Genomic DNA, 27,124 nt, shown 5'->3' with positions numbered 1-27,124 from the left:
TAGCAAAAGAAATTAGTGAATGTGGGTATCTAAAGCACTGACAGTGTAAAAAAGTAATGACAGCTAATTTGGGGAATGGAAAAACAAGTTGGAATCAAAAAAATCGACAACACTAAAGATGAAAATGAAGGGAGTAAGCAGAATTAGAGAACTTTCTAAGGATCTTGAAGTCTAAGGAGGAGGGAGATGTTTTACTTTAGACATTAAGTAAGGAACTTGTATAAAAAATGCAAGGAAAATCATTAAAATAAAAGAAATAGGATGTGTATATTCCAAACCATGGGAGGAAGAGAAAGAGAAATGAAGGAAACCAGATGAATCCAATGGAAGGGAGGGGGAGAGAAAGTAGGAAAGAAGAAGATGGCAAAAATACACCCAAATATGTCAGTAATCACAATAAATCATTACAGTGGTCTGGAGGAAACTCTAGATAAACTGGTCAAGGAAGGTTTCTCTGAGGAAATGAATAATAGCAATCACTTCTACATAGCTTAACTACATGCCAAGCACTATTCTAAGGGCTTTACATATAGTAATTCACTTCATCCTCACAACAACCTCATGAAATAGGTATTATTACTCCATTCTACAGTTGAAGATATTGGGATACAGAGAAGTAACTTGCCCAAGGTCATGGAGTCAGTAGGTGGCAGAGCCAGGATTTGAATCCAGAGTCCATGCTCTTAACCAGCTGTCTGTGCTCCTTGAAGATACTAGCTCACACCAGGATGATGAGAAGGAGCCAGAGGTGTGGGGGAGGGTGAGGGAGGGTGAGATAGTCCAGGCAGAGGGAAAAGCAAGTGCAAAGGCTCTGAAGTGGGGAAGACCTTGGCTCTTTCAGAGAAAAAAAAGAGGCCGCTGTGGCTGAATGGTAGTGAACAATGGGGCAGTGTGGTATGAGACTGAATTTGGGAGGAGTACAGGCGCTATCAAGTAGTTTCTTTGGATGCTTTTACTACATGTCAGAGACTAAGCTAAATGACTCATACTGGCCTTACATTATACAATTTCTTAAGACAACGGTCCTGGGATAGGCATTGTTCCCTCCCCATTTTGTAGATGTGGAAAGTGAGGCTTAACAGACTAAGCACATTTGCCTGAGATACACAGCTATTGGGTAGAAGAACCAGGATTCAAACCAGGTGGATCTGACTCTGAAAAGCAGGCTCGTAGCCACAGCCACACATGACATCAAGTTGAGCTAAATATAATCATTCGTCCAGGACAGCCTCCACCTTCCTAGAAAAGCATCTGGCTGTAAGCACGCAGGTTTCTGAGAGACTCCGCTAAGGAAGGCAACTTGGAGAGAAATGCTATGTGCTGTAGGACCAGATCAGGACTACCTTGTCTCTGGGCGTGACTTTGACCAGCAAAGCCAAGGTTTCTTGTTTATTTCTTATCTTTGCATAGCTTTTTGTTTCTGAAATAAAATATGTGTTCTAGACTCAAATGTCCATATGTTAGCTCTCATCTGTTGCTGCTGAGGAAGGTTCCTTTCAGGGCCTCAGGTGAGCCCTGGTATCCGTGTTAACCTGTATGTTCCATCGCTATGTCAGGCAACTAAGTGCAGTCTAATGACCTTGTGTCCTGGTTTAAAAAAAAAAAAAAGGGACACTAAAGAGCCAAAGGCAACAAATAGAGAAAGAGGTGGTTCCCAGATAACTAATTATAACCCATGCACCAGGGCTGCAGAGGAAAGGAAAGGGAGCAATGGAATCAGCTTGTTCTGGAAAAGCTTATTCTTGGAAGAGCTAAGCCTGGGGGTAAGGAACAGGAGAGAAGATATTCTTCTATGCATCTTGCTTTTCCAGGGACTTTTGTCTTGACTTCTTCTCCATTTCCCTTTCTCTCTGCTTAGACAAAGATCAGCAGAAACACTGATAAATAGTCAACTAGGCATGCCTGGTGACAGGTGACATCGGAGCCCTTAGACATGCTTGACAAGGAGCAAGCTACGGTGGCCTCTTCAGGGGGGAAACAGGCCCTGATATGTCCCAACTTTCAGGTCACAGGGTCCAAGTCTTAGTCTGGAATGCCAGATACAGCTTCCCTGCTATATTTTTAACATGAGTAGACATTCACACCAGGTGAATAATACCTGTACCTTAACCTCATTTCAGAAAGCTAGTGACCCACAAGAACACAAAGCAGGCCCGATCTTAGACAGTACTGCGGGCAGAATTATTCTGATGCCCTACCATGTCTGGACATATCTAAACTATGAACACACCTATCTGGCAACCAAAGATGATAACTCCTCCAAGACTGCAAGGGCAGGGACAACAGTGAATATTTTTTCCGAGACCACTATTCACTCTGACCGCAGGCTAGCACTACAAAGCATGATCCACAACCCTGTACCCGTATTTTGGATATAACCAGTAGGAGGAGAGACAATGAGAACAATGGAAAGAGTACTGAACAAAACCAGAAGTCCCAAGTTTCACGTCTGCCACTGACTAGCAGTGAGGCTGTGAAGGAGCTGATCTCTCCGAGTCTCAACTTTCTCCTATCAAATAGGCCAAAGATTAAGCACTGAAGACATACTGAAATGCTCTACACATGTTAATTCCTCCTGTCAAAAATGTTATTAATAGAAGACAGTACACAGAGAGTGCTTAATAAGAACCAGGCACTTACTTTGCAGTTACTCTTCTCTGTAAGGCAGGTATTACCATCTCAATTTTACAGATGAGGAAATAGATTCAGAGAGGTGAAGAAACTTGCCCAACGTCACAGAGCTTATAAGTGGAGGGTCTGGGCCTGGAACCTAAGCAGTCTGGCTCCAGGATGCATATTTCTTATTTCTGAATACTGGTTCTGCAGCTTCTACCACTGTTTAACCTTCAATAAGCTACCATATTTTGTTAATTCTAAAATCCTTCTCTTTTTTCCTGGAACATTTTAACATCAAAATCAGAATGTTTTTTACAGTCAAGCTGCAGTCAGGACATGGCTGTCAACAAGAGTGTACTCGGTTGTCATTTCTGGTGGTGTGACTGGACCAGTGCAATCCTGAACAAATAATTCAAGGTCCATTTCAGGGAGAAATATAAACCTCAGTAGTTGTGAGAAGACGTTCTGTTAAGATCTTCTGGTAAGATCAAGGAAGTGCCAGCACTGAAAATTGCAGAATATGTGTCAGTGACTTGGGAGAAAAAATGATAAAACGTTCTTAAGAAATGTTGTACTGTCAGTGCCCTTGATAACAGAGGACAATTATCAGGTAGCAAAATATGGATAATGAGTCAAAAAGTGATTCAAAGCTGGAATTGAATATCAGGAAGTGTTAGGCATCCTTTACGAATATATTTCACTTTTATTCTCCTTTTTGTGTATGCAAGAGAGTGACACACTATAAATCCATGTCCAAGTAAGTCTAAGAGTGCTCTTTCAATAAGGCTTTTTTTTCCATAAAATAAAATACATAAAATAATAGTGTATGTTTAAATATATACCATCTTAGACTCAAGGAACACTGAATGATAACATTTCTAAGGCCTCATTTGAAAATCCGGATGATAAAATGCAAATAAGACATGGCATTCAAAGGCCCTCTACAACCTGACCTAAACCTACCTTTTCTATTCTTGTCTCCCACCACTCTTCCAAGTGAGCTACATAGCAGATTATTATACACAGTATGTGGTTCCTTGAAGATTGCCTACCCCTTTTCGCTTCTGTGCCTTTAAACTGTTTCTTCCACTGAAAATGTTTCATCCCCCACCCATCCAGGAACCCTCATTTACTAAACAGTAACTTTGAATCATTCCTTTATCTCTTAATTCTTCAGTTTTCTTATCTTTGAAATGGGAATCTAACTTTAGGTTTGATTTGAGGATTTAATGAGCTAATGCATGGAAACTGCTTAATACAGTGTCCAATTATTTGTGGTCAGGCAGTACCATCTGTGTCTGGAGGATGCGTTTCAAAACAGTGAATTGGTCAAAGGCACACAGCATACTTAACAGCAAAGTCAGGATAAGAACCAAGACTTCCTCACGGCCCAGTGCAGGGTTCTCTTTAGGTTTAAGAAATGGCTCCCCTTCCCTCCCCCCACCCCCAATATTGATAGATTGGTGAGCAAGGTTCTTCTATTTTCCTAGAGACCTGTCGTTCCTCCTCCTTTCCCTATATCAGATGTCCTAAACATGATACAAGGTAAAATAAATGAAAAGGGCCCCATGTTTGAACACATTGGACCATGAGTAAACAAGTCAAATGGGTTTATCTTATCATTTCAGAGCCTTCAATGTGGTTACATACACAGACTCCAAAAAAAGAGAAATATAGTATGGAATGTTTCCCAAATTATTTGATCATAAAACCAAAGGTTGCTGTATCACACATGTGAGGTCAGGCTATTAAAACCTACGTACACAACTTCACAGTTCCCAGGGTCCCCAGAGAATGAAAGCTCTAATTCCCTAACATGACACACAAGAGTCATTATAACTTGGCCCCATCTACCTTGTAAATCCCACCACTCCTCTCTCCTATCAGCTCCATTCCAATCATTCCAGCATGTGGGGGGGGGGGGCAGTTTCACACAGTCTTCTCTCTGGCTGAAATACCTTTCTTCCCCCCTTCCAGGCCAACTTTCACAGGTCCTTTTAAGACCTAGTGTATATAACACCTCACTGAAGCCTTCTCTGATTATTTTCACTCAATTAATTGTACCCTCCTCCATTCTCTCACAGCACTTTATGTCTGTATTGCAGCACTTTTCTCAGTGGATCTCAATTAGTGATTGACTGATTGATCAATTTCCTTCTAATCCAGGCTCCTGAAGGCCAAGAACCATATCGTTTACATCCCAAGTGAGAGGCATCCTGCAGGCACTCAGTAAAATCCTACATTGCTTTAGCTCTCTTCTGCTCAGGCCTCCATATTCCAAAACAGAAGCTTTCCTGGATCCACAAAAGGGAACACTCCAGTTATGCTTTTTTTTTTTTTTCCTAGCACAATTAACAACAGGGAGACATATTTTTAGGCCTAATGGACCTTCCAAGAACAACAGTTATGTTAGTCTCTGTGTATTGCACAGCCCCTACACAAAGCTAAGTCACCATGCATAGAAATCAACCCAATCATCCCTTTTTGCAGTCAGTTTGCAGACTTAGCCATAATAAAGCCTATTTTTCTAACAGCTCAAAGCACCGGAAAATACAATTCCTCCAATTTTAATAAAGTCCCTATAGAGCTGGGAGCAGAAAACATTTGTTTTATTTGTGTCTACTAATAACAAGGAATTCCAATAGGATCCATGGTTATGAGATCAAAACCAGTGGTTATGAGCCATGATTCTTCTACTTACAGTGAAAGTTTTGTGCTTTGCAGATTCTCTAATGTTTTTCAAAAAATACACTTAATATAACTTTGATCTGACTTTAGAAATAGGCTTCCAGAAAAGTCAGTAGGTCATGTAGGGAATTCTATCATTTCCATGGAAAATAGGAAGAAGATACAGAAATCATTGATTGAAACACTGAAGCACAAGAAAGCTCATAGCTAGAAGAAAAGAAATCTACTTCCTCTTCTTTTCCTCACACCAAAAGGGCCCTGAGGCTTCAACTACTCCGTTTTTGACATGGATCCCACACAATCCCCTGGTCACCTTCTCTATATGTACTAGCATTGGTCAACATTTTTAGATACACACTTTCTAAAATATGCATTCCTAAAGTCTGGGGTACAATATTCTCTCTTCATTGATAGCAAACTAAATTGACCATCACATTCCCAAGCTCTCACAAAGTTCATGTTACCAAGATATTTCCCACCGGGTCAGAATTAAGCCCATAGTAACAGTGGTCTCTCAGTGAGTTTAGAAAGCGACGTTGTCATCATGGCCAGAAAAGGACATGCTGAATAGCTTACTTGTTACAAAACAAAACTCCAAAAAATTTCAGTTGAAATCTGCCATCACTCTCATATCCTGCCATTGTCACGTTGTGTAATGTTACCAAAGACATACCCACAAGGAAGTAGCAGAGGGAATTAAAGTGGAATGAAGAACTTTACTCCCAATATGCCAACTACTCCTTGTAGAAAGGAGGCTCAGAGAGATTAGATAACTTGTCCAAGGTCATATTCTTATTAAACAGTAGAGCCAGGATCCAAACTCCGATTTGTCCCACAAAAACATGTGCTTATTCTATATAGAGAGGCCAGATTACTTGGGGTCAAAAATCTGTTTCCTTTCTTTCTAATGGAGAAAACTTAGCAAATTTCCTAAATTCCCTATTCCTCAGTTCCTTACCCCAAAATAGAGAAAATAAAAGTGCCTATCTCTTAGGGCTGATGTGAAGATTAAATGAGATAATATACAAGAAGTGCTCAGAACAGTATCCCATATACATATGAACAGACAAATCTGTTTGTGAATAGGAATGTCCATGTATATTTTTTCTATATATAACTATATATGTGTATGTATGTATATGTGTGTGTGTATATGGCTCACAATATATTCTTAGAAAATAATTTCTCTAATCTTCACTCAAATGCTCTCTACCAACCTTCTGACCTCACAGCTATGGACATGCTTAGAGAACATAGTTTCATAATAAGTAACACAATAATCCTACTCCCACAACTAGTCTTGCTTACTGTTGCTTTGTTGAAAAAAAAAAAGTTAACTCTTACCTTGCCTTAAACCATATTTCTTTGGTTTATGAGAAGAATGAGACTCCACATAACAGAGAAGTGAACTAGGGATCTTGGTCAGAAAAGAACTTTCCTCTTAATATCAAGTTGAAAAGTCTAAGGATGTTAATATAATTCAAGTCAATATTTAATGGGCATATATCAAGCATATGCTCTACAGGTGGTACAAATAGGAGCCCAAGACTTGGTCTTTCTTTGCTCTCTAGGGCCTCGTCATCTAGGAGAGAGGTATATATATACATGACTTGCTCCTTGGCACAATGTGTTAAGTGCTAGGAAAGAGTTTCAGTCCACATGCTCTGACATGAACAGGGAAGATCACATTTTACTGTGGGGGCAACATTTGAGATTGACGTGAAGAACGAGGCCACGTTCTTCTCCATCTTTTCTTTTAGAGACTCTGATAGAAGGGAAGTAGCTCTTCTACTGTTCTGATTCTGTGACTTTATCAAAAATTAAGAAGCAACAGAACCTGGTGAATTCCAGAGAATACAATCAGAACTGGATATACACTCTTCTTTGCATCCTCTGTGATACTTTCTTTTCTATTTTAAAAGTAATTTAAAAATTGGTTCATAACTACAAAAATAGTATGAATATATTCTTTTTATTAAAAAGTTGAGACAAACCATTTGGCAGCTCCTTAAAAAGTTAAACACAGAGTTACCATATGACCTAACAATTCCGCTGGGTCCTTTGGAAAGAATGGGATGGGAAACTGGTTTCCATACAAATCACCCAAGCATTCATTTTAACAATCACATTAAACTTGTTAAACAAAATGTGATATATTCACACAATGGAATATTATTCAGACAAAAAGGAATGAAGTATGTAAATGCTACAGCGTGGATGAACCTGGAGATCATTATGTTCAGTGAAAGAAGGTGGACATAAAAGGTCACATAGTATGTGATTCCATTTATATGGAATATCCACAACAGGCCAATCCATAGAGGCAGAAAGCAAGGGTGGTTGCCATGAGTTTTGGGGAGAAGAGAATGGAGAAGGGAATGGAGAATGGCTACTTGATGGGTACGGAGTTTCCTTTTGGGGTGGGATTGTTCTGGAATTAGGCAGTGGTGATGTACAACTGTGTGAATTATACTCAAAACACTGAATTGTACACTGTAAAATGGCAAATTTGGGGGCTTCCCTGGTGGCGCAGTGGTTGAGAGTCCGCCTGCCGATGCAGGGGACACGGGTTTGCGCCCCGGTCTGGGAAGATCCCACATGCCATGGAGTGGCTGGGCCCGTGAGCCATGGCCACTGAGCCTGCACGTCCAGAGCCTGTGCTCCGCAACGGGAGAGGCCACAATAGTGAGAGGCTCTCATACCTCAAAAAACAAAACAAAAAGGCAAATGTTATGGTATGTGAATTATATCTTAATAAAGTAAAAAAGAAAAGAATTGAGACATTATAAAGTCGAACCCCCTTTGACCATCCCTCCCACCCAAATCCCCACGGGTTATCAGCTTCATATGAGTCCTTGTTATAAGGCTTATCCCTCACTGTGCCTAGCAGAGGTCCTTGTACCCAGGAGACATTTTAGGCATTTGTTGCACAATAACTTCCTACAAGGAAAAGATAATGCTGCTTTGTTCTCTTCAGGATAATATAGATCCCTTTGTATCCACCATCACACAAATGCATCAGTTTAGGATCAGGCAGCTTTAGACAGACAGTTTACATTAACACCAGGCACACCAAGTGCAGTAACAAAAGAGCATAGCACTTACTGGCTCAAAGCTCACCAACCATAAGTCCAGTTAATAGAAAACCCTGATAGGGACACTCATGCAAATAAGGCGGCACTTTGCCTCTGTCCCCTTGGTTTACAAAGGGTTTGGAATAGAAACCAGGCTTGGCAAGGCTATCACTTTGGAGCCCACAACAGCAAGCTATAAATAAGTGATTTCTCACCTGGTCAAGTCCAACTTAAACAGAAGCCTTAGACAGTCTCATAAAAAGACTTGCCCCCAGAACACTACAATATTGTATCTCTAGTCTTTTTTTTGGCAGAGGTTTTTAATCAGGGGGTGCCCAAAGTCACATGAATTAACTTCTTAACACAAATCCCTGGGCCCCATCCCTCAGAGGTTCTGATTCATTTAGACCAGAGCAGGCTGGCATCTATATTTTCTAAAGCACCCCAGGTCTTTTGGAAACAGTGTTAGGGAACTTCAGGAAGAATGAGATGGGAAACTGGTTTCCATGGAAATCATCTAAGCATTCATTTAACAATGATGCTGAACTTGTAGTAGCTGCCAATCAGAAGACGGGTAGCATATCCCCATTTTACTGAAGAGAAAGTTGACACTCAAGGATTCACTTTTTAAAGTCAGCAACAAGGACCGGGCAGCACTTAAGAGTCCTGACAATGCACTCACACCTTCCTCGAACAGACTCTCCAGGCTCCCACTGTGGTACTGGTGTTGTGAAAATGTGGTCTGGTGGAAGGCGGCTGGTCCATAACTAGTTAAGGTCATTTTACTTGTGCTTAATGTAATGGAGAGTAACTGTTACAATATTTTTGAAATGTTTCCTAATTTGTGTTCCCTTGTTGACAGAGCAGTTTCTCATCACGTGCTCCATCTATAAAGTGCCTCCTTATTTACAGCTAAGTTTGAGTTGGAAAGGAGGATGTGATATAGGAGAAGCCCCAGCCATAGAAGCAGAAGTAAAAGAGAAGCCCACTCGCTCTGGCCTTATGGGGAAGGAAGGGAGTAGAACTGGTAAACAAAGACACAGTCCTCATTCACACACCCCCTCCCCACATACACATTCCTTCTTGTCACCAAAACCCGTTCAACTTAGGGAGCAATAGAACTGCAGAAATCCTGAGACTCCCATTTCCCATACAGAACATGGGGGTGGCCTTCAGGCTACTGAAGTTCAATCTTCAGCTCTGTGTCAATATGTGTATGGGAGCAAGGGCTCGGATGTAGCCGCAGGAGACAGCCAGAAGGATGAGCTTGGGGCAGCAGGGCTCCCTCCCTAAAGCCTGCCTGGCACTCAGGGCATCTAGAAGTTGCTAAAAGACTGGTGGACCAGCAGAGGTCTGTGGTTGGAGCAAAGAGGTCTCAGTGCACAGGGACTTTGAGACAAATGTCTAGCACCACAACCTCCATAGTGGGTTCCTGCACATCACTCCCAAAGGACAGACAGGACTAGTTACAACTCAACAGACAACTCCAGGATACATTCCAAACTAGACAATGAAGCAGAGGACACCACACAGACATCAGTGTGGATGGCCACACAGACATCCTCTTCTAACTCATACAGAGACAGAGTAAGCATTCTCATGAAGCAGTCAGTAACAGGTATTAAGCATCAACTATTTGCCAGACACTGTTCTGGGTTGGTGAGGACTTGGAGATAAGTGATGCAAACAAAATCCCTGCCCTGATGGAATAAGATTTGGGGGTTTAGAAAGGTAAGTGGGCAGAACTCTGAAGAATGAAGTGTTTACTCAAAGGGCTCTGATTAGGAAGTTGAACTTTGAAAAGATTCAAAGGAGACTGTTTATGCTGAAAAATTAAAATCTTATAAATTATGGCAGTTTTAAAACACGGCCACAAATTCTTTGACATTCCATCTGCCAAGAAGTTGGGCATCTATGTTCCCTTTCCTTGAATCTGAGTGGGCCTGAGACTCCTCTGACCACTAGATATGGCAAAAGTAACACTGCGTGACTTCTAAGATGAGGTCACTAAAAAGGCCATGTAGTTGCCACCTTGGCCACCAAGACCCTCACTCTTGGAGCCCCGAGCCACCCTGTAAGAAGTCTGATTACTTAGAGGCTGCCATGTTGGGAGGAAGCCCAGGCTGCATGTAGAGGCCACTTCCAGACACTCTTGGTCAACAGCCCCAGCTGAATGGAGCCTTTGAGTCATCCCAACCCTGTTGACAGTTGTGTGAGTGAAGACACTTTCAGATGATTCCAGTTCCCAGCAGTGAGGGATGCTGTGCCATTCAAGTCTTCCCAGCTGAGGTCCCAGACATCTGGGAGAAGAAACAAGTCCCTGCCATGCCCCGTCTGAATTTCTGACCCATACTATCTGTGCGCTAAATAAAGTGGTTGTTTTATGCCACTATGTTTTGGGCATGCCTTATCATGTCCAAAGATTTATCATGAAGGAAAAGAAACTGGAACAACAGATGTGAACTGACAGAAAAGAAGATCAGTTATATAAAAAGATATGAAACTATATTTTCTTTGATTGCCTAAGCCTGGTTTGAGAGAAACTGTTATCATGGGGAAGTAAAGAAATTATAATACTCTTTTGATTGCTAAGAATAACTATTTTATCTACAGTTGCTATAATAGAAAATGTTTTAGTTATTTGGAATCTTAGCAGTCCAAAAAGTATCTGGGTAAGACACCATTCTCTTGTGTAGATTTTCAGCATGGGGCTAACATTCCCATGATGCCATTCAAAGATGCCCATGAACCCATTTCTGTCTATTTTCCTTGGCGCATGGTGTATAATAAGTATTCAGTAACTTTGCAGAATGATTGCTAGGGTCCGAGGAGACAGGGGGAGATATTCCAGACAAAGCAAAGGGATCATGGTGAGTAAAGGTAATGAAGATGGGGCCTTGGGGAGAACAGAGGGGGCCACTTGAACCTCATTCTTAATCCTTCCCCATCCATATATTTTTGCTTGACATCCATGTGCCTGTATCTTTAGGCCTTTGATAAGCTGTTATTACTTGAAATGTTCTTCTCCCATCTGTCTGATGAACTCCTACTCATTCTTCAAAGCCCAGCTCCACTGTCATTCTCACCGTAGCTTTCTCTGATACTACCCCACTTTAAGTGAAATTCCTCTATTCCACTCCCCTGTACCATTATCCACAACCTCTAGCATAGCAGAACACTCTCCATTATATTTAGTAAGTTTAGATGTCCATTTTCTTTGATAAACTGTGAGCTACCAGAGAAAAAGGATGATTCTTACTCATCACCTTACTTCCTCCTTGAGTGCCTTTGTGCCAAACACTAGAGGTCAAAAAAAGAAAAATCGCTGCCTTTGAGGAGCCTGTGTAATTAAGGGGAGAGATCTAAAAACACAGTCAAACAGCATCGTCCTAAGAGCTGTAGGGAGGTATGGTGGGATGATGTGGGAAGACACATGTCCTTCAGGAGGAAACCAGGAAGTGGCACAAAGTAGATGACATCTGAGGTAGGCCTTGAAACCAAATTAAGACGAGAAGCCTGCACGGGGGAAATCTATGGAATCAGAGCTAAAAGGTCTCAGAAGGCAACTGATAAATAAGAGCAACGTCTGGTCAGATGCGGTCATTCTTTTCCCTCCCTACTGCTGGAGATTCCCTGCTCAAGTTATTCCAAGCTCCCTTTTTTTTCATACCTAAAACTACTCAGTCTTCCTATTTATATCAAAAAGCACCCATCATCTGAACAAGCAACTTGTTAAAAAAATACGAGTCTTTAATATATGAAAATGTATTCAAACCAGTAGCAATCAAATAAATCCAAATTAAAATCAGGGACTACTTTTTCACCGGTCAAATTATCAAGTATTTTCAAAAAGTATACTATCTATTATCAAAGAAGAATCAGGTATCAAAGAAGAATCAGGGAAAGCAAAATTCTATCCTTTCTGAGAGGCAATTTGGTATGATGTAACAAAAACCATGCAAATAACTGCACTCTTTGAATTAGAAATTCCATTTATAGCAATTTGTCCTAAGGATAAAAGTCTTTGCTATACAGATCATCACAGCATTATTTAAAATAGTGGAAAAGAGTAAACTACCTAAATGTCTAACAAGAGAAGAGTCAAATAAACTTGGCACTTCAATAACTGTAACAGTTACTGTTTATAGAGTGCTTACAATGTGCCTGGCATTATCATATTTAATACCACAGCAATTTATAAAGTTCCAGTTGCACCAGGTTGGTAAATAGAACCCATAGCTAAAAATAGATAGGAGGTGAGCTCCCCACAAAGTAGACAGCAGTCAGTAACTGAGACTGGGCTAATTCAAGGATGTATTAAGAAGCTGTAGTATGGATCCTTTTAACCCAGCCCCCATTTGTGCCCCTGCACTGCCCCTCCCCCCTCCACAGCCCACAAAAGAAGAGTAGAGATGGGGAGGGGGAACCATGGATCCTTTGACCTAGTGGGTCATGCTGTTTTTTGGGGTGGTACTCTCCCTACCCCCACAGTGGGCTCCTCTAAATCAATCAGTTACTGAGTTCAGGGGTGCCACAAAAAAAGAATTGGGACAGGAATTTTTAAAAATCGTAATGCTTGGTGAATATCTGCTCAGGCAGCTGAATTACACATCTGCCCTGGACCATTCTGGACAGGGGAAGGAGAAATGGGGTGAGAAGGGGCAGCAGCGCTGCTCCCCCACTGCTTGGCGTGGACATGAGTCCCCTTGGTCAAGAAGCCCCACGGAAATTGATGGCCTTAAGCCCTCTTGCCAGGTCCCCACCTTAGAGGGCTGTCCATTGGGCAAGTGGGCCCCAGCTGTGGGGTAACAAGAAGGGGAGGGGTTGGCCTAAAAGAGGTTGAAAGAACATAATACCAGTTTCCTCTCCAGGTCTGGAGAGCACACGGTGAGAAAGCCTATCCTCTAAGGAACTCACAACCATGGGGAGTGCACACAGGCAGTGCTGGTCAGGCAACCAGTAAATGTCATCAAGGAGGACCCAAGAGCAGCCAGGTAAGAGACACTTATCCCTGTCCCTCTCCCTCTTGCCCGTCCCTACACACCAACCTCTGGGACCTAGAAGGGAGCAGGGAAGAAATACCCCAGACAGACTGTCCTCCCGCCCCCAAACTCTCTGAGGTGAGGAACAGGGAACACAAGCGCAAAGGTAAAACAAATCTACCTTTTCCCACTTCACACCCCCAGAGCCACAAGTCTGGTCAGCGATAGGAGTAGGAAAAGCTTTCAATTAGATAATAGTGAAATTTTACAATGGTGCACTTTTGATAACCCAGAGTGACCAGAAGTCTGTGGACTCTGCCCTAGGTACCATCAAGGGACCTGTCCCCTAGAGGAAAGGAAGATTTTGACAAAGCACAGTTGGGAATTCTGGCTAGAGGGAAAAAAAGCATTGATGTTTGCACCCCTCTGAGTTAAAATTATTCAATTAATTGATTAAAGTTACCATTATCTACACTTCACAGTTTAGGAAATGAAAGCTCTGAAAGATTAAGAAACTTGCTCAAACCCACAGAGCACAGGGAAGGCTTAGTTTGGATTCCAACCCAGAGCCCACCTCAGAGCCCATGCATTCTACAGTCACACCAGGATTTTTCAAATGGGGCCCAAAGACATGTCATCCCCAGGGATCTGCAAATCCACTTCAAAATATTTTTCAATATTGAATTTTTATCTCAAGGGTGATCTTAAAATATGTAAATATAGTCTCAATCATGTGAATGATCATCTTACAAGTGAAAGATGCTTCTTGATTACCAGCATTTGCATTTATAATCTTATTGATGTTAAGTATTAAGTTCTCTAAATTTCATAGGCTAATGACTAATGAGAAAGAAGGACAGAGGTGACTGCATATAAATAATGCAGTCATACCAATTAAAAGCCAAATGGCTTGCTATACAAACCAAAGTTTCACTATAGGTCAAACAAAGAAAAGCATGGCACACAGAACAGAAGCTTCCATAAAAATAAGGGCCGGGACTTCCCTGGTGGTGCAGTGGTTAAGAATCTGCCTGCCAACGCAGGGGACATAGGTTCAGTCCCTGGTCTGGGAAGATCCCACATGCACAACTACTGAGCCTGCACTCTAGAGCCCACGAGCCACAACTACTGAGCCTGTGTCCCACAACTACTGAAGCCCGCGTGCCCAGAGTCCGTGCTCTGCAACAAGAGAAGGCACCGCAATGAGAAGCCTACTCACCGCAATGAAGAGTAGCCCGCGCTTACTGCAACTAGAGAAAGCCCACAAGGACCCAATGCGGCCAAAAAAAAAAAAAAAAAAGAATAAGGGCCATATCTACATTTTTTTTTTTTTTTTCTTTTTGCGGTATGCGGGCCTCTCACTGTTGTGGCCTCTCCCGTTGCGGAGCACAGGCTCCGGATGCGCAGGCCCAGCGGCCATGGCTCACGGGCCCAGCCGCTCCGCGGCATATGGGATCCTCCCAGACCGGGGCACGAACCCGTATCCCCTGCATCGGCAGGCGGACTCTCAACCACTGCGCCACCAGGGAGGCCCCATATCTACATTTTAAGCAGCACTTTAGTTTCAGCAAAATATCCAGTGTTGTTAATGTGAATTATATTGGCTCTGAAGTTAATCTGAAAATTTGTTTTGGTTTTATAATTGTAGAAGGGCTATAAGTATACATTTATACCTCATAGTTTTGTTTATAGACATTTGGGAAACATAATAATAAAGATAATTTAATTCAACATCAAGAACATGTAAAAATGTTTGTTCAAAGTGTCCTTATATTACACATACTTAAGAAGCTCTGTGTTATGTCACATTATGCTTAAGCAACCATTAAAAGCCACGTCTTAGAAGACTGTGAAACAGGGAAATATTTTCAATACTATATAACTTAAAGCATACAAAAGGTGGTACAGTCTCACTCTGATTTTATAAAGTATACAAAGCACACTGTAGACACAGAAGAGACTACGAAATACACTAAAATGTTAACAATGTATATGCTGTAGTAGGAGTATTACAGGTGCTTTTTATTAATGTTGCTATTTGCTTTTTGATAATATTCTGATTTATAATAACTTTTTTATAAGAGTGAAATTTAAATATTACCAAAAAATTCAATTTTAAAAGCCTATCCCATCAAAGTTTCCAAAACCTGCTGCTAAAAGAAAAAAAAATCACTTTCAATCCAATTCCAGCTCAAGCTCTTTCTTCTCCAAAGAAATGTAACCAATCTTAAAGAAATATTTGTTCAGACTTAAAAGTATATAAAGTCCTAGTCAACCAATAACTAGGTTTTAGGAACCAGGGCTACAAGGATGAACAAAGGACATGGTGCAGTCCAGAAGCTACCATTCTGGGGGGAAGCACAGCATAAATCAAGTTAGTCAATGGTACTAAGGCATAATGACAGGAACGTGGAGAAGGGGTTTCATAACTCATTTTGATGGGGAAGATAGGGCAGGAAAGGCTGCCACAAGGTGACACGTGAACTAAGTGCTAAGAATGCAGGAGAAAATGAGTGCAGAAAGGTAAAATGGCAGATTCCCCAGCAAGTAAAATCTAAACATAGGTCTTGTGACACTGGGATCACTGACCACACTAGACCAATCTCTCCTGGGCTCCTACAGCACTGGTCTTTGCCATTTATATTGTCTGCCATTATAATTCAAGCTGCTTCCCCAACAAGATTGTAAACTCAGAGGGGAATACCATGTACACTGTAGACTCACTATCATCAATGATAGTATCTTTAGACTTCTAATGGGCATTAAACTCAACATATTGTAGCCTCTGTTGGTATGCAAAAAATTATATGCCTATCTAGACTACACCCATTTTTGCCTCTAGAAAATTATATCAAAAGATCAAAACAACAGATTCATTCCTATAGTCCTCACAAGAATGTTAACCTCTCTACTTATAAACCTTAGCCCTTTCCCTTGCTCTTGCAAGCCAGCAAACCTCCAACTGGTGCGTTTTTCCAAGGCAGGCTAAGGAAAGATATGATTGCCTATCCAAGAAAATCTTCCAAGTGTACTGCAGTGATAGTTAATGACACCTAAATCCTGTGGCTTATCAGCTGGGGTGAAACTCTCAGAAGATGTTCCATCTTTAAAACAGAAATGTGAATAATTAGAAGTAACATAAATGTCTGACCAGGGGAAATGTGTGTGAACAGAAGGTATGGTATTTTCACAGACTTTTTCTTTTCTTTCTTGTCTTTTTTTTGCATTTTTGTTTTTTTTTCCTTTGTTTTCACACACATGTTTATAAGACTTATGTACATGTCTAAGAATTTGCTTTAAGATATTTCAGCAAAGAAACAGTAAAAGGGATAGATGAAGCCACTGTGATGAAATCTTGATAATATTTGAAACTAAGTGTGTGTGACCAACCCAAAAGCAATGAGCGCTCCTTAAAGCCCATGTGCTTTCTAGATACCATTTTTAATAAAAGAAAAGAACTCTTCGAGGAAATGGTTAATTCAAAGTATGGATCAGAAACGTACAAGATAGGCCTGGAACATCTTGTCGTATCAGATAACAAACTGTCGTATCAGATAACAAACCTACTAGTAAGGTTATGTCAAAAGGACTCAGAAGCCAACTTGAATAGCCTCCCACTGGCTAAAGAGTACAATCTGAGCATCAATAAGGACAACAACCAGAACAGGTTCGAACACATCAAATGTGTATAAATGTGTGAGCTCATAATGCTACTCCAAAATACCTTAGCTGATCACTTTGAAAGCTACTAAGGAATCCACTCACTATTTTGACAACTGGTAGATAAATAAAAAGAGGCAAGCATAAAGCTGGGGGAGGGGTAGCTGTACATTCCATTCTCATTCAAGGCTGCGGCGATTCCATCCTGTCTTTTCTCTTGGACTAAAGTATTAGCAGGGCCAAGTACTAACAAATGAGGCATTTCTTCTTTTTAACATGTGGAAAAATACATATAACGTAAAATCTACCATCTTAACCATTTTAAAGTGTAGAGTTCAGTGGCATTAAATATTCACATTGTTGTGCTACCATCACCAACATCCATCTCAAGAACTTTTCATCTTGAAAAACTGAAACTCTCTACCCATTAAACAACAGCTCCCTATTCTTCCCTCCTCCCAGTTCCTGGCAAGTCTCTATGAATTTGATTCCTCTAGGTACTTCATTGAAGTGGAATCACACAATATTTTTCTTTCTGTGATTGGCTTACTTTACTTAGTATAATGTCACGGAGGTTCATCCATTTTGTAGTAAGTCCATGTATAAAAATTTCCTTCTTTTTTAAGGATGAACAATATTCCATTGCATGTACATAGATATTTTATTTATCCATTCATCTGTTGATAGACATAAGGGTTGCTTCCAAATGAGAAATTCTGACCCAACGCTAGTGACAAGACGCTCAGGAGACTGGCCCTGGAACAGAGCAGTCTCTTTGATGTTGTGAACACAATCGAAGAATCACTCCAGTGATTAGGACCACAGAGCAGAAAGCTGCTAAAAGGAATTTCCATATGGCTATCTGTCCCAGGAATTGGGACCAGAAAGAGCATTTGTTTAAATACTCAAATAATATGTTGATATAAAGCCCTGGCTGCTTAGGATGGTCTAGAAACAAATCTTCAATTCACTCTAGTTTCTGAAGACCTCCTTCTCGCCTGTTCTTTCCCCCCCCCCAGCTTTATTGAGAAATAATTGACATATAACACTGTGTAAGTTTAAGGTGTACAACATGTCGATTTGCTACATTCATATACATTCGTATCATTATCACTGTAGCTTTAGCTAATACCCCCATTCACATCACATAATTCTCTTTTGTGGTGAGAACATTTAAGATCTACTCTTTTAGCAATTTTCAAGTGTACAATACAGTAACTAAAATTACAATGCTGCGCATTAGATCTCTAGATGTTATTCATCTTCTAATTGGAAGTTTGTACCCTTTGATTAACATCTCTTCAATTTTCCCACCCCCTAGCCTCTGGTAGCCACTATTCTACTATTTCTTTAAGTTTGGCTTTTTTTAGATTCCCCATGTAAGTGATATCATGCAATATTTGTCTTTCTCTGACTTATTTCACTCAGCATAATGCCCTCAGGGTCCATTCAGGTTGCTGCAAATGGCAGAATTTCCTTCTCTCTCATGGTTGAATATTATTGCATTGTGTGTGTATGTATGTATGTATGTATATGTGTGTGTGTATATATATATATTTTTTCACATCTTCTTTATCCATTCATCCATTCATAGACACTTGGGTTGTTCCCATATCTTGGCTAGTGTGAATAATGCTGCAACAAACACTGTGGTATAGATATTTCTTCAATACCCCAGAAGTGGAATTGTTGGATCATGGGACAGTTCTATTTTTAGTTTTTTGAGGGCCCTCCATACTGCTTTCCATAGGGGCTGCAACAATTTGCATTCCCACCAACAGTGCAACAAGGGTTCCCTTTTCTCTGTATCCTTGCCAACACTTATTATCTCTTGTCTTTTTGAGGACAGCCATTCTAACAGGTGTGAAGTGATAACTCATTATGGTTTTGATTTGCATTTCCCTAACGACTGCTGATGCTGAGCACCTTGTCATGCACTGTTGACCATTTTAACTTGTCCGCTCTTCTTACCAGCCTGTATGTTCTCTCTTGCCTACCTCTCCAGTCTCATAGCCCACTACTTCCATCATCCTGCTGACGGTCCAGCAACACCAAACTGTTTTTAGTGTCCCGCACACACTCTTCAGGCCCTTGCCACTTGGCCTCCACTGTCAGTGGTCTCTCTTGCTGGAAAGCTTTCTTCTCTTGGCTTACTTCTAGTTAGGGCCACCTCTCAAGGAACCCTTTCTTTTTCTTCTTTGTAGTCCCAGAATTTGAGTGCTTGGCACATAATGGCTGCTTGATAAATTACTGAACTAAATTATATTTGTTACATTCACATTCTCTGTTGAGAAGACAAGTTTAAAGAAAAAATTCAAGGATAATGGGATTACAGGTAATTTTTATTTATACTTTAATATTGTTCAAATTTTCTAATGATGTGCTGACTTTTCAAATTTACCTTTCAGAAAAATTTAAGAATAATCTGATCAAGAATAAAGCAGAGGAATCAGTCTACCATATTTGAAGACTCATCAAAAAGCTAGAGTTATCAAGAGTATGTGGTATTGCAGAGGGATAGACACATGGGATGATGGATCAGTACAGAGAACCCAGAAACAGGCCCACACAAATTGCCCAACTGCTTTATGACAAAGGTGCAAAAGCAATTCAATGAAGGCAGCACAGCCTGGTCAACAAACGGTGTTGGAGCAATCAGGCATCCATTGCCAAGTACTACTACTACTGGTAATGAATAAAATAAAATCTCAACCTAAGTTCATATCTTATACAAAAATTAACTTAAAACAGATCATGGACTTAAATGAAAAATATAAAACCATATAATATTTGGGAGGAAAAACACGGAGAAAATCTCTACAACTGGGCTAGGCAAAGAGTTCTTACATTTGACCAAAATAATACAACCCATAAAATGTAAAATTGGTAAAATGGACTTTATCCAAATCAAAACCTTTTGCTCTGGAAAGACCTTGTTAAGTGGATGAAAAGACAAGCTTCAGACTGGGAGAAAATATTTGCAAACTACATATTTGATGAGGACTGGTATCTTGAGCATACAGAAAACCCTCAAAACTCAACAGTAAAAAAAGTGAACAATCCAAATAGAAAATGGACTAAAGACTTGAAGAGAGACATTTGACCAAAGAGAATATACAGATGGCAAATATCATATGAAAAGATATTCAACATCATTGGCCATAGGGAAATGTAAATTAAAACCAATGGGTAAACAGTTAAACAAATGAACTGTAGTACATCCATACTGTTGAACATTGCTCAGCAATAATAAAGAATGAACAAGTGATACATACAAGAACTTGGATGAATCTCCAGAGAAATATGCTGGATGAAAAAAGCCAATCCCCAAAAGTTATGTATTGTATGAATCGATTTACATAACACTCTTGAAATAATAATAATATATTAAAATGGAGAAGAGATTAGTGATTATCACGGGTTAAGGATGTGGTGGGTGTGGGATGGTAGAGGATGCGACCATAAAAGGGCAACATAAGGGATCATGTGCTGATGGAAATGTCCTATATCTTGACTGTATCACTGTCAAAATATTGATTATCTCATTGTACTATAATTTTGCAAGAAGTTACCATTAGGAGAAACTGGGTAAAGGGTACATGGGTTATCTCTTCACTATTTTTACAACTACATAGCTTCTACAATTACCCGAAAATAAAGTTAAATTTTAAAAAAAGCTCAGGTTTTGGGACAAAGCTAGGTGATGTTGGGCAAGTCGCTTCCTTTTTCTTAGGGCTGAAATGATTAAATTAAGAGATGAATGGTCTAAGCATAGTGCTTGGCACAGGTAAATGCTCAACAGACGGCTATTAAAATGATAATCAGTTAGAAATAGTACTTCTACTCTGAGAAGTCAGAAAAAGATAAGGAACCATGCAGATACAGGTAAATATGGAAATTTGGTCACAATATGTGCTAACAGCTACTCCATAATAGCTTCCATCTTCTTTGTGAAGAAGGCGGCAATGTCATCCGCTAAGACTGAAGGGATGGATTAACCTTTACTCCCAGAATCTAATCCAGTGCCTGGGACACATATATTTAATAAATGAGCTTATTTAACAAATAAAGTTTTCTTAATTCCATTGTTCTTTAGAATCAACACACAACTTTCTCCAAATTAGCCACTAGGGGGCAGTGCTGCTGCCAACCTTTCCCCCTAATTTTTTTAACTCGGTGAAAATAATAGAAAATTACAGGGCAGTGTGTGTCATAAAGTATTTTTTTCCTCAAGAAGATCTGATTTCAGCTTCATATACATGTATACATGTGTGTGTTCACACCTGTGCACATGCGCGCATGCACACATTTATACATGCACATTGCAGCACGATGGGAGGAATGTTCCTTCTGCCAGCCTCCCACTGCAATCATACAGTGATGCCCCAGAGGCAACACTCACCATTTTCCAGAGGTCATTTTTTTTTATAATTCCTCCAGGGCACACAGCAAATACTGACTAGATCTTTTACACTTTTTTATAATCAATAAATTAGAAAAGACATCGATGAAGAAATCCCCAAAGCTAATCCTGGTAACATTTGCCATAGCTTCTTTCTTCCTTTATTTTTACTCCTACACCTACCTCCTCCCCAAATTATTGATAAAAAAGAAGTAGGTTTTTAAAAAAATTTAAAATAGTTGCAATAGATTTCGTAAACTTCTTTTCCCCTTGTTTCAGATTCTTGATACATTCTTATAATGAAGATTTATCAATCTATAATACCAAATGGCTATTATATATACCAGAATAAGCAGCAATTTGGGGGTGTGTGTTTAGCAATGGGGCTAGGAAATTTCCTAGTTTGGTTCTAGTGAACTTGGGCCTCTAACGAATAGAGGGAGCTGACAGAGGTTCTAACTTAAAAGAGAAATTCTCAAAACCCTCAAAGAAAAGAAGATGTATGGGAAGACTGTTCCCCAAGAGTTTAGGGTTACACAAACCAGCTCAGTTTCAACTAAGGGAAGTGAACTTCCACAGTAGGGGAGACTTCCATTCATACCAGTGGAACACATCACACCCTAGTCTAAGAAAAGCTGTTACTAGTTTGGTCTTATGGGCTGGAGCTGCGAGGGAGATGGGAAAAGGCTGAGGTCATCTTATGACTATAGGCTGTCAAGTACTTCAAATGAGAGAAAAAGGTGGTTGACCCCAAAGCCTCTGAACCCGGTTATTTTGAGCTAAAGTTGCTTGGGAACAAAAATACCCAAGAAATGGATCATAAAGAGAGTCTGGGTGATAGAGTTGAAGTAGTCATCTGTCAATGTAGATACAGTGTCAACTTGTTTGCAAACTGTTTCAAAACAAAGTGTCAAGGTTGTTTAGAGTAGTGTTCTAACTTGACAATTAAGAGTCACATTTTTACTGGAGACTTTATTCCAGTAGGTGGTATGGAATGGTATTACACTTTTATTGATAGTCTTCAGAAGCTCTTTGGGGCCAAAGATTTTTGGTTTTGCTTTACAGTTGTAAAAACGTTAATAGCATTAGTAACATTAATAGTTTTATATTAACCTAATATAAAAATTCACCTTTCCTAATGAACTGATATGGCCCTCAAGAGGAGAAAATCTTCTTTCTTAACAATTATAGTTCTTTGGCTACATGGACGTCTCTGAAAATGAGCTTTAAAACTGAGATGAACACTTCATTGTATCATCCCTACTATATTTAAAATCTATGTCCACTTTAAAAAGTCATGTGCTAAATCCTGAGGTTCCCCCCACCCCCCAGCAAATGATCTAAATAAGAGCCTGACTTCATTTACATACACACTCACTTGCACTCCCAACCACACTTCCTTTGAAAAACAGAATGTCACTTCCTCAATCCGGAGGCCAGAAGTCCCTTGGTTCTGATCTGGGGAGCCAAGACAGGAAACTGGTAAGCTTTTGCCTCTCCCCCCATGGACAGCCACTGGTGCAGCTGACAGAGGGCAGGGTCTATTCAGAGCTCCCTTGATGCACTGCAGCTGGAAGGCAACAGCTCCCTTCCATGCTGTGAGAATGATCCCAGAGAGTCCAGCACCGAGAGTCAGTTTAACAAGGGCATTTCATAGGAAGGAAGAGGAGAGGATGGGAGACCGGGACATCTTTTAGCGATCTTAATTCCATTTCCAAACTCAGTCGAATAGCTCAGGACTGATTTCAGCCAATTCTCAGAAACTGACACCATCTTGTACTTTGACCCCACCAAGCAAGGCATCTTCTGATGGAGGGGGGAAAAAGAAAGCCAGACCTCTTCACCGCTCACACCAGGCTGTACGACCTTCCCCAGGATGTTGCCAGCTTCTCACTTAGAAAGGAGAGGCTGTCCCGGCAATTTCAGTAAACACTGTTGGTTAGCACCACCTGGCAACTGAGAACCTTGATCTCTCCCGGCCCCAGACCCCAAGGACTGCACAACACAAAACCCGGGCCAGTTGTAGCAGACCAAACTGCAGTGTCACCATCGGGGGGGTGGGGTGGGGGGATGCATGTGAGAGGCACACGGAATAAAGGGAAAGAAGGGGGACAAACAAATGAGTCACTTAATACAAGGACTGCACATGCTGCTGACGCTGCCCATGATGCAGAGGCTGTGGACTGGAAGGAAGCAGGCGGCCACCGGGAGGGGCGGTCAGAGAAAGGGAAGGGGGAAAGGGTGTGAGGCGCCTCGCCCTTTGTGGGGGGCGGGCTGCGCGGCCCCACAGCCTACGCCCCCCTTTACCCCCAGCCCCGCAGGCTGGAGCCGCTCGGCGTTAGTATGGTCCCCCAGCCCCGGGAATCAACTCTTTCGGTCTCCAAAAACAATCTAATACAAACTTCAATACTGGATTTAGTTTTACAGGGGGGCTGGCTAGAGAGGCGCCGCCGCCGCGCCCGCCCCGCGGAGAACAAGCCGCAGCCTCAACCTGGTCGCCCGCCCGCCCCGCCCCTCACAGCGCACCTGTGACAGGTGTGCAGGAGCCTCACACAGCCCCGAGCCGCGGGACCCGCCGGCAGCTCCTCGCACCCCCCCTCCCCGGGACCCGCCCTCCCCGTCGGCGCCGTCCCTCCCGGAGCCCCCAGCCCCTCGGCCCCACGCTCGCGCCCTCGGCGGCCGCACCCGCTCCCGCCCGCACTCACATAGCGTCTCAACTTCTTCTCGGGGGGCGATTTCCTCAGCCAGCCGGTGCACACTACGTCGCCGCCGCCGCTCATGCTGTCGGCCGCCTGGAGCCCGCCGCGGGGTCGGCGGACAAGGGCACGGGCGCGGGCCGCTGGGTCTGCCGGCCGGCGGTGCGCAGCTCGCGGGGGAGGGGAGGGGCCGGGGCGGCCGGCGGCCGCGGGGCGAGGACTAGGCGGCGCGGCCCGGCTGCCTCGCGCGCGCCCGCTCTCCCCGCGCGCACCCGCGCGCTCTCCCAGTCCGGCCGCGGTGGGGGCGCCCCGGCAGGAAGGGCGGCGCGCGCTCGCCACGCCCACAGCCCGCCGCGCCCCCGGGCGGGCCGCCTTCAAAGACGCAAACGGCGCCTCGCGCCTTTGGACCCCAGAGGACCGAGGTTCGCAAGGACGCCTGCGGCCGGCCGCGCCCCCAGGGTCTGGCTTTTTCCCGAAGCCTCAAGCAGTTAGTGGGGCAGGCGGCCGCGCCCCTGGTGGGGGTGGGGTGATGGAAAGGGACTGCGCGGCCTCGAGCGTAAATCGATTTTTCACAGGGGTCGTCAGGAAGGGACCCGAGGGCTGATCCCGTTTCCTATCCATTCCCTGAGTTTCAGGTTTCTGTGGGTCAGGTTCTGGCTGAAATTAGTGATCCGCTTCCCAGCAAGAGTTGCAACTCTCGCTCCCTTGGTGGGAGACGGAAAGAAGAAAACGGCCCAGGCTACTACATGCTGGGCGCTTTTACATTCCTTGCTTACTCGTCACAAATCTCCAAATTGGGTGGGCAGTATTATTCCCATTTTACAGATAGCCTGAGGTCCCAAAGCCTTTGCAATGCAACCAAGTTTCTAATTCTGGGCGGTGGCTCGGGGTTGGGAGTGGTCCTGCTCATCTGCTATTTAAAGTGGGAGAATTGCTTTAATGGCTGCATTTAAGCAATTTAAGGTCCTCTTATTACCAGAAAATAAAGTCCAGCTGGCTCCCACACTGCCTCTGGGAAAAACAATTCAGTAGGAGAAAATTCTTAACGATTTGCAGAATCAAGGAAGCAAAAATGAGTCCATGTACTATTTCATAGTTAATTGGAAGGCAAGGTGGTGTAAAGCAAGAAATTGGGGTCAAAATTCCTCAGAGCTCCAACTTACTGACACAGGTTATGAGAACTCTCTCGGGCTCACATGATACAGATGCCTCTCCTACTGTGTTGTGGTGAGACTTAACTGAGATAAAGCATGTGGAAGCACACACCTGACAAATCGAGCAGTGCGGTGGGCATGGTAGATAGAAGGGAAAAAAACGCCAGAAACCTTTGGTAAGGGCTCTTTTCAACTCACAAAGTACTTTTACAAGCAGCATTAAAAGGGAGGTCCTCTCCCCAGCTTCTTTGAAAAGTGGATAGTAACCCATTATATCAACAGGGAACCGCCGCGGGCAGATGAGTAGAACCAGCAGCATCTCACATTCCGCGTACAACTTTAAGGCTGTTTTGTTCATTTCGCTATCTCTGTGCAGCAAAGCTAGTTGTTTCAAACAGTTGGACATCCTTCTCATTTTACAGATCTTCACTGGGCTGGGGAAAGTTCAACCACTTCAATCAGTTTGTAAAAGCTAATTCTTTACTATATGCATAGATCTTCTAAGCCCCCGGGAGGGTTTAGAGATCAGCAACCCTGGACCCAATATTTCACCGACTTTCTTCATTATCCGGTGTGCTACTGGATTGCATGTAAAACCAGAACAGTCAGGCTATAGCTGGAACCAGAGCCTCTTAGCCAGCCTTCCAACTGAGGGATCCTTAAGCCTCATATAAGGGCCACCACCAGAATTATGGCCATTTTAATCTCTGGCTTTAAGTACGTTAAAACCCGTGAGACAAATATCAAAATATTCAAAGCCTGCCAAATCAATCAGGAGGCGGTGACTCCGGACCAAAATAAAGCAATCATCTGACTTCATTCACTTCTGAGTCATGGTGCCAAGTCTCAGGGATTGCAGAGTCTGAGAAATCTGCACGGCTTGTTTGCAGCTGAGGTTTGTGATACAAGTCAGGCATACACGGGCCCTATCTTTCCCTAGAAGAGTAGTCTTCTATTACGTATCTTTTAAAAGTTATAAGATTCAAGACAAACTGGGAGACTGTTCAGCAGTTGGGAGTTGGGCTGCCCTTGGCCAGAAACTTTTTCTTTTTTTTAATGAATAGAGTTTATTTTTGTTTGCCTTGGGTCTTCATTGCTGCATGCGGGCTTTCTGTAGTTGCGGCGCGCGGGGGCTACTCTTCGTTGCGGTGCTCAGGCTTCTAATTGCGCTGGCTTCTCTTATTGTGGAGCATGGGCTCTAGGTGCGCGGGCTTCACTAGTTGTGGCGCACGGGCTATAGAGACAGGCTCAGCGGCCATGGCTCACGAACTTAGTTGCTCCGCGGCATGTGGGATCTTCCCAGACCAGGGCTCGAACCCGTGTCCCCCGCAGTAACAGGCGGACTCCCAACCACTGTGCCACCAGGGAAGTCCTCGGCGAGAAACTTTTGAGGGTCTTATTTTGTTTAGCAAAAGATGACCCCCCACCCCCCGCCAATATTGTTATTTACAATTTCATGTGGAAACATGTTTGATGTTTTGAGGCCAATGACAGGAGGGGCCTTGAAATACAATAGAGTATCAACTTCAGACATCTTCTCTGAACATAAACTTCCTTCCCCGAAGTTTAGAGGAAGGGGCTCTTCTTGCTGGTCTACCCCTCATCCCCCAACCTTTTTTATTACTCAGTTGCCAGCACCCAGCTCAGGCTGCTCTTCGGCGGAGGGGCTGCTGCTGAGGTCCCGGGCTGCACCCCGGTGTGGCTCAGTCTTCTGAGCCTGAGGTACGTGCCAGGCCTGGAAACAGCCTTCGGATAGGACGTTCCTGTCTGGGCTTCTGGGCCTTTACTGAGTCCTCTCCACTCCCTGCTGGTTTTTTGTTTTGTTTTTTAATGCTCCTTGGTTTTCACTGGA

The 27,124-nt window shown here is 42.6% G+C and overlaps 1 protein-coding gene across 2 annotated transcripts in view; it reads right to left on the bottom strand.

Annotated features, from left to right (window-relative positions):
- The window catches only part of GAB2 (GRB2 associated binding protein 2), a 172,871-nt gene extending 148,564 nt beyond the window's left edge, over positions 1–24,307 (bottom strand). For both annotated transcript variants that reach the window (XR_014294749.1, XM_082628869.1), the window contains exon 1: positions 24,128–24,307. Coding sequence is in view for 1 of the 2 variants with exons in the window: in XM_082628869.1 (XP_082484995.1) it covers positions 24,128–24,202 (75 nt within the window). In the remaining variant the exon portion in view is untranslated. The remainder of the gene's footprint in view (positions 1–24,127) is intronic.
- Positions 24,308–27,124: the final 2,817 nt, after the last annotated feature.

This window comes from Mesoplodon mirus (assembly GCF_964341445.2).
Source record: "Mesoplodon mirus genome assembly, chromosome: 7".
NCBI classification, from domain to species: Eukaryota; Metazoa; Chordata; class Mammalia; order Artiodactyla; family Ziphiidae; genus Mesoplodon; species Mesoplodon mirus.
Note: the sequence above shows the minus strand (reverse complement) of the source record. Positions and strands in the feature narration are given on the sequence as shown.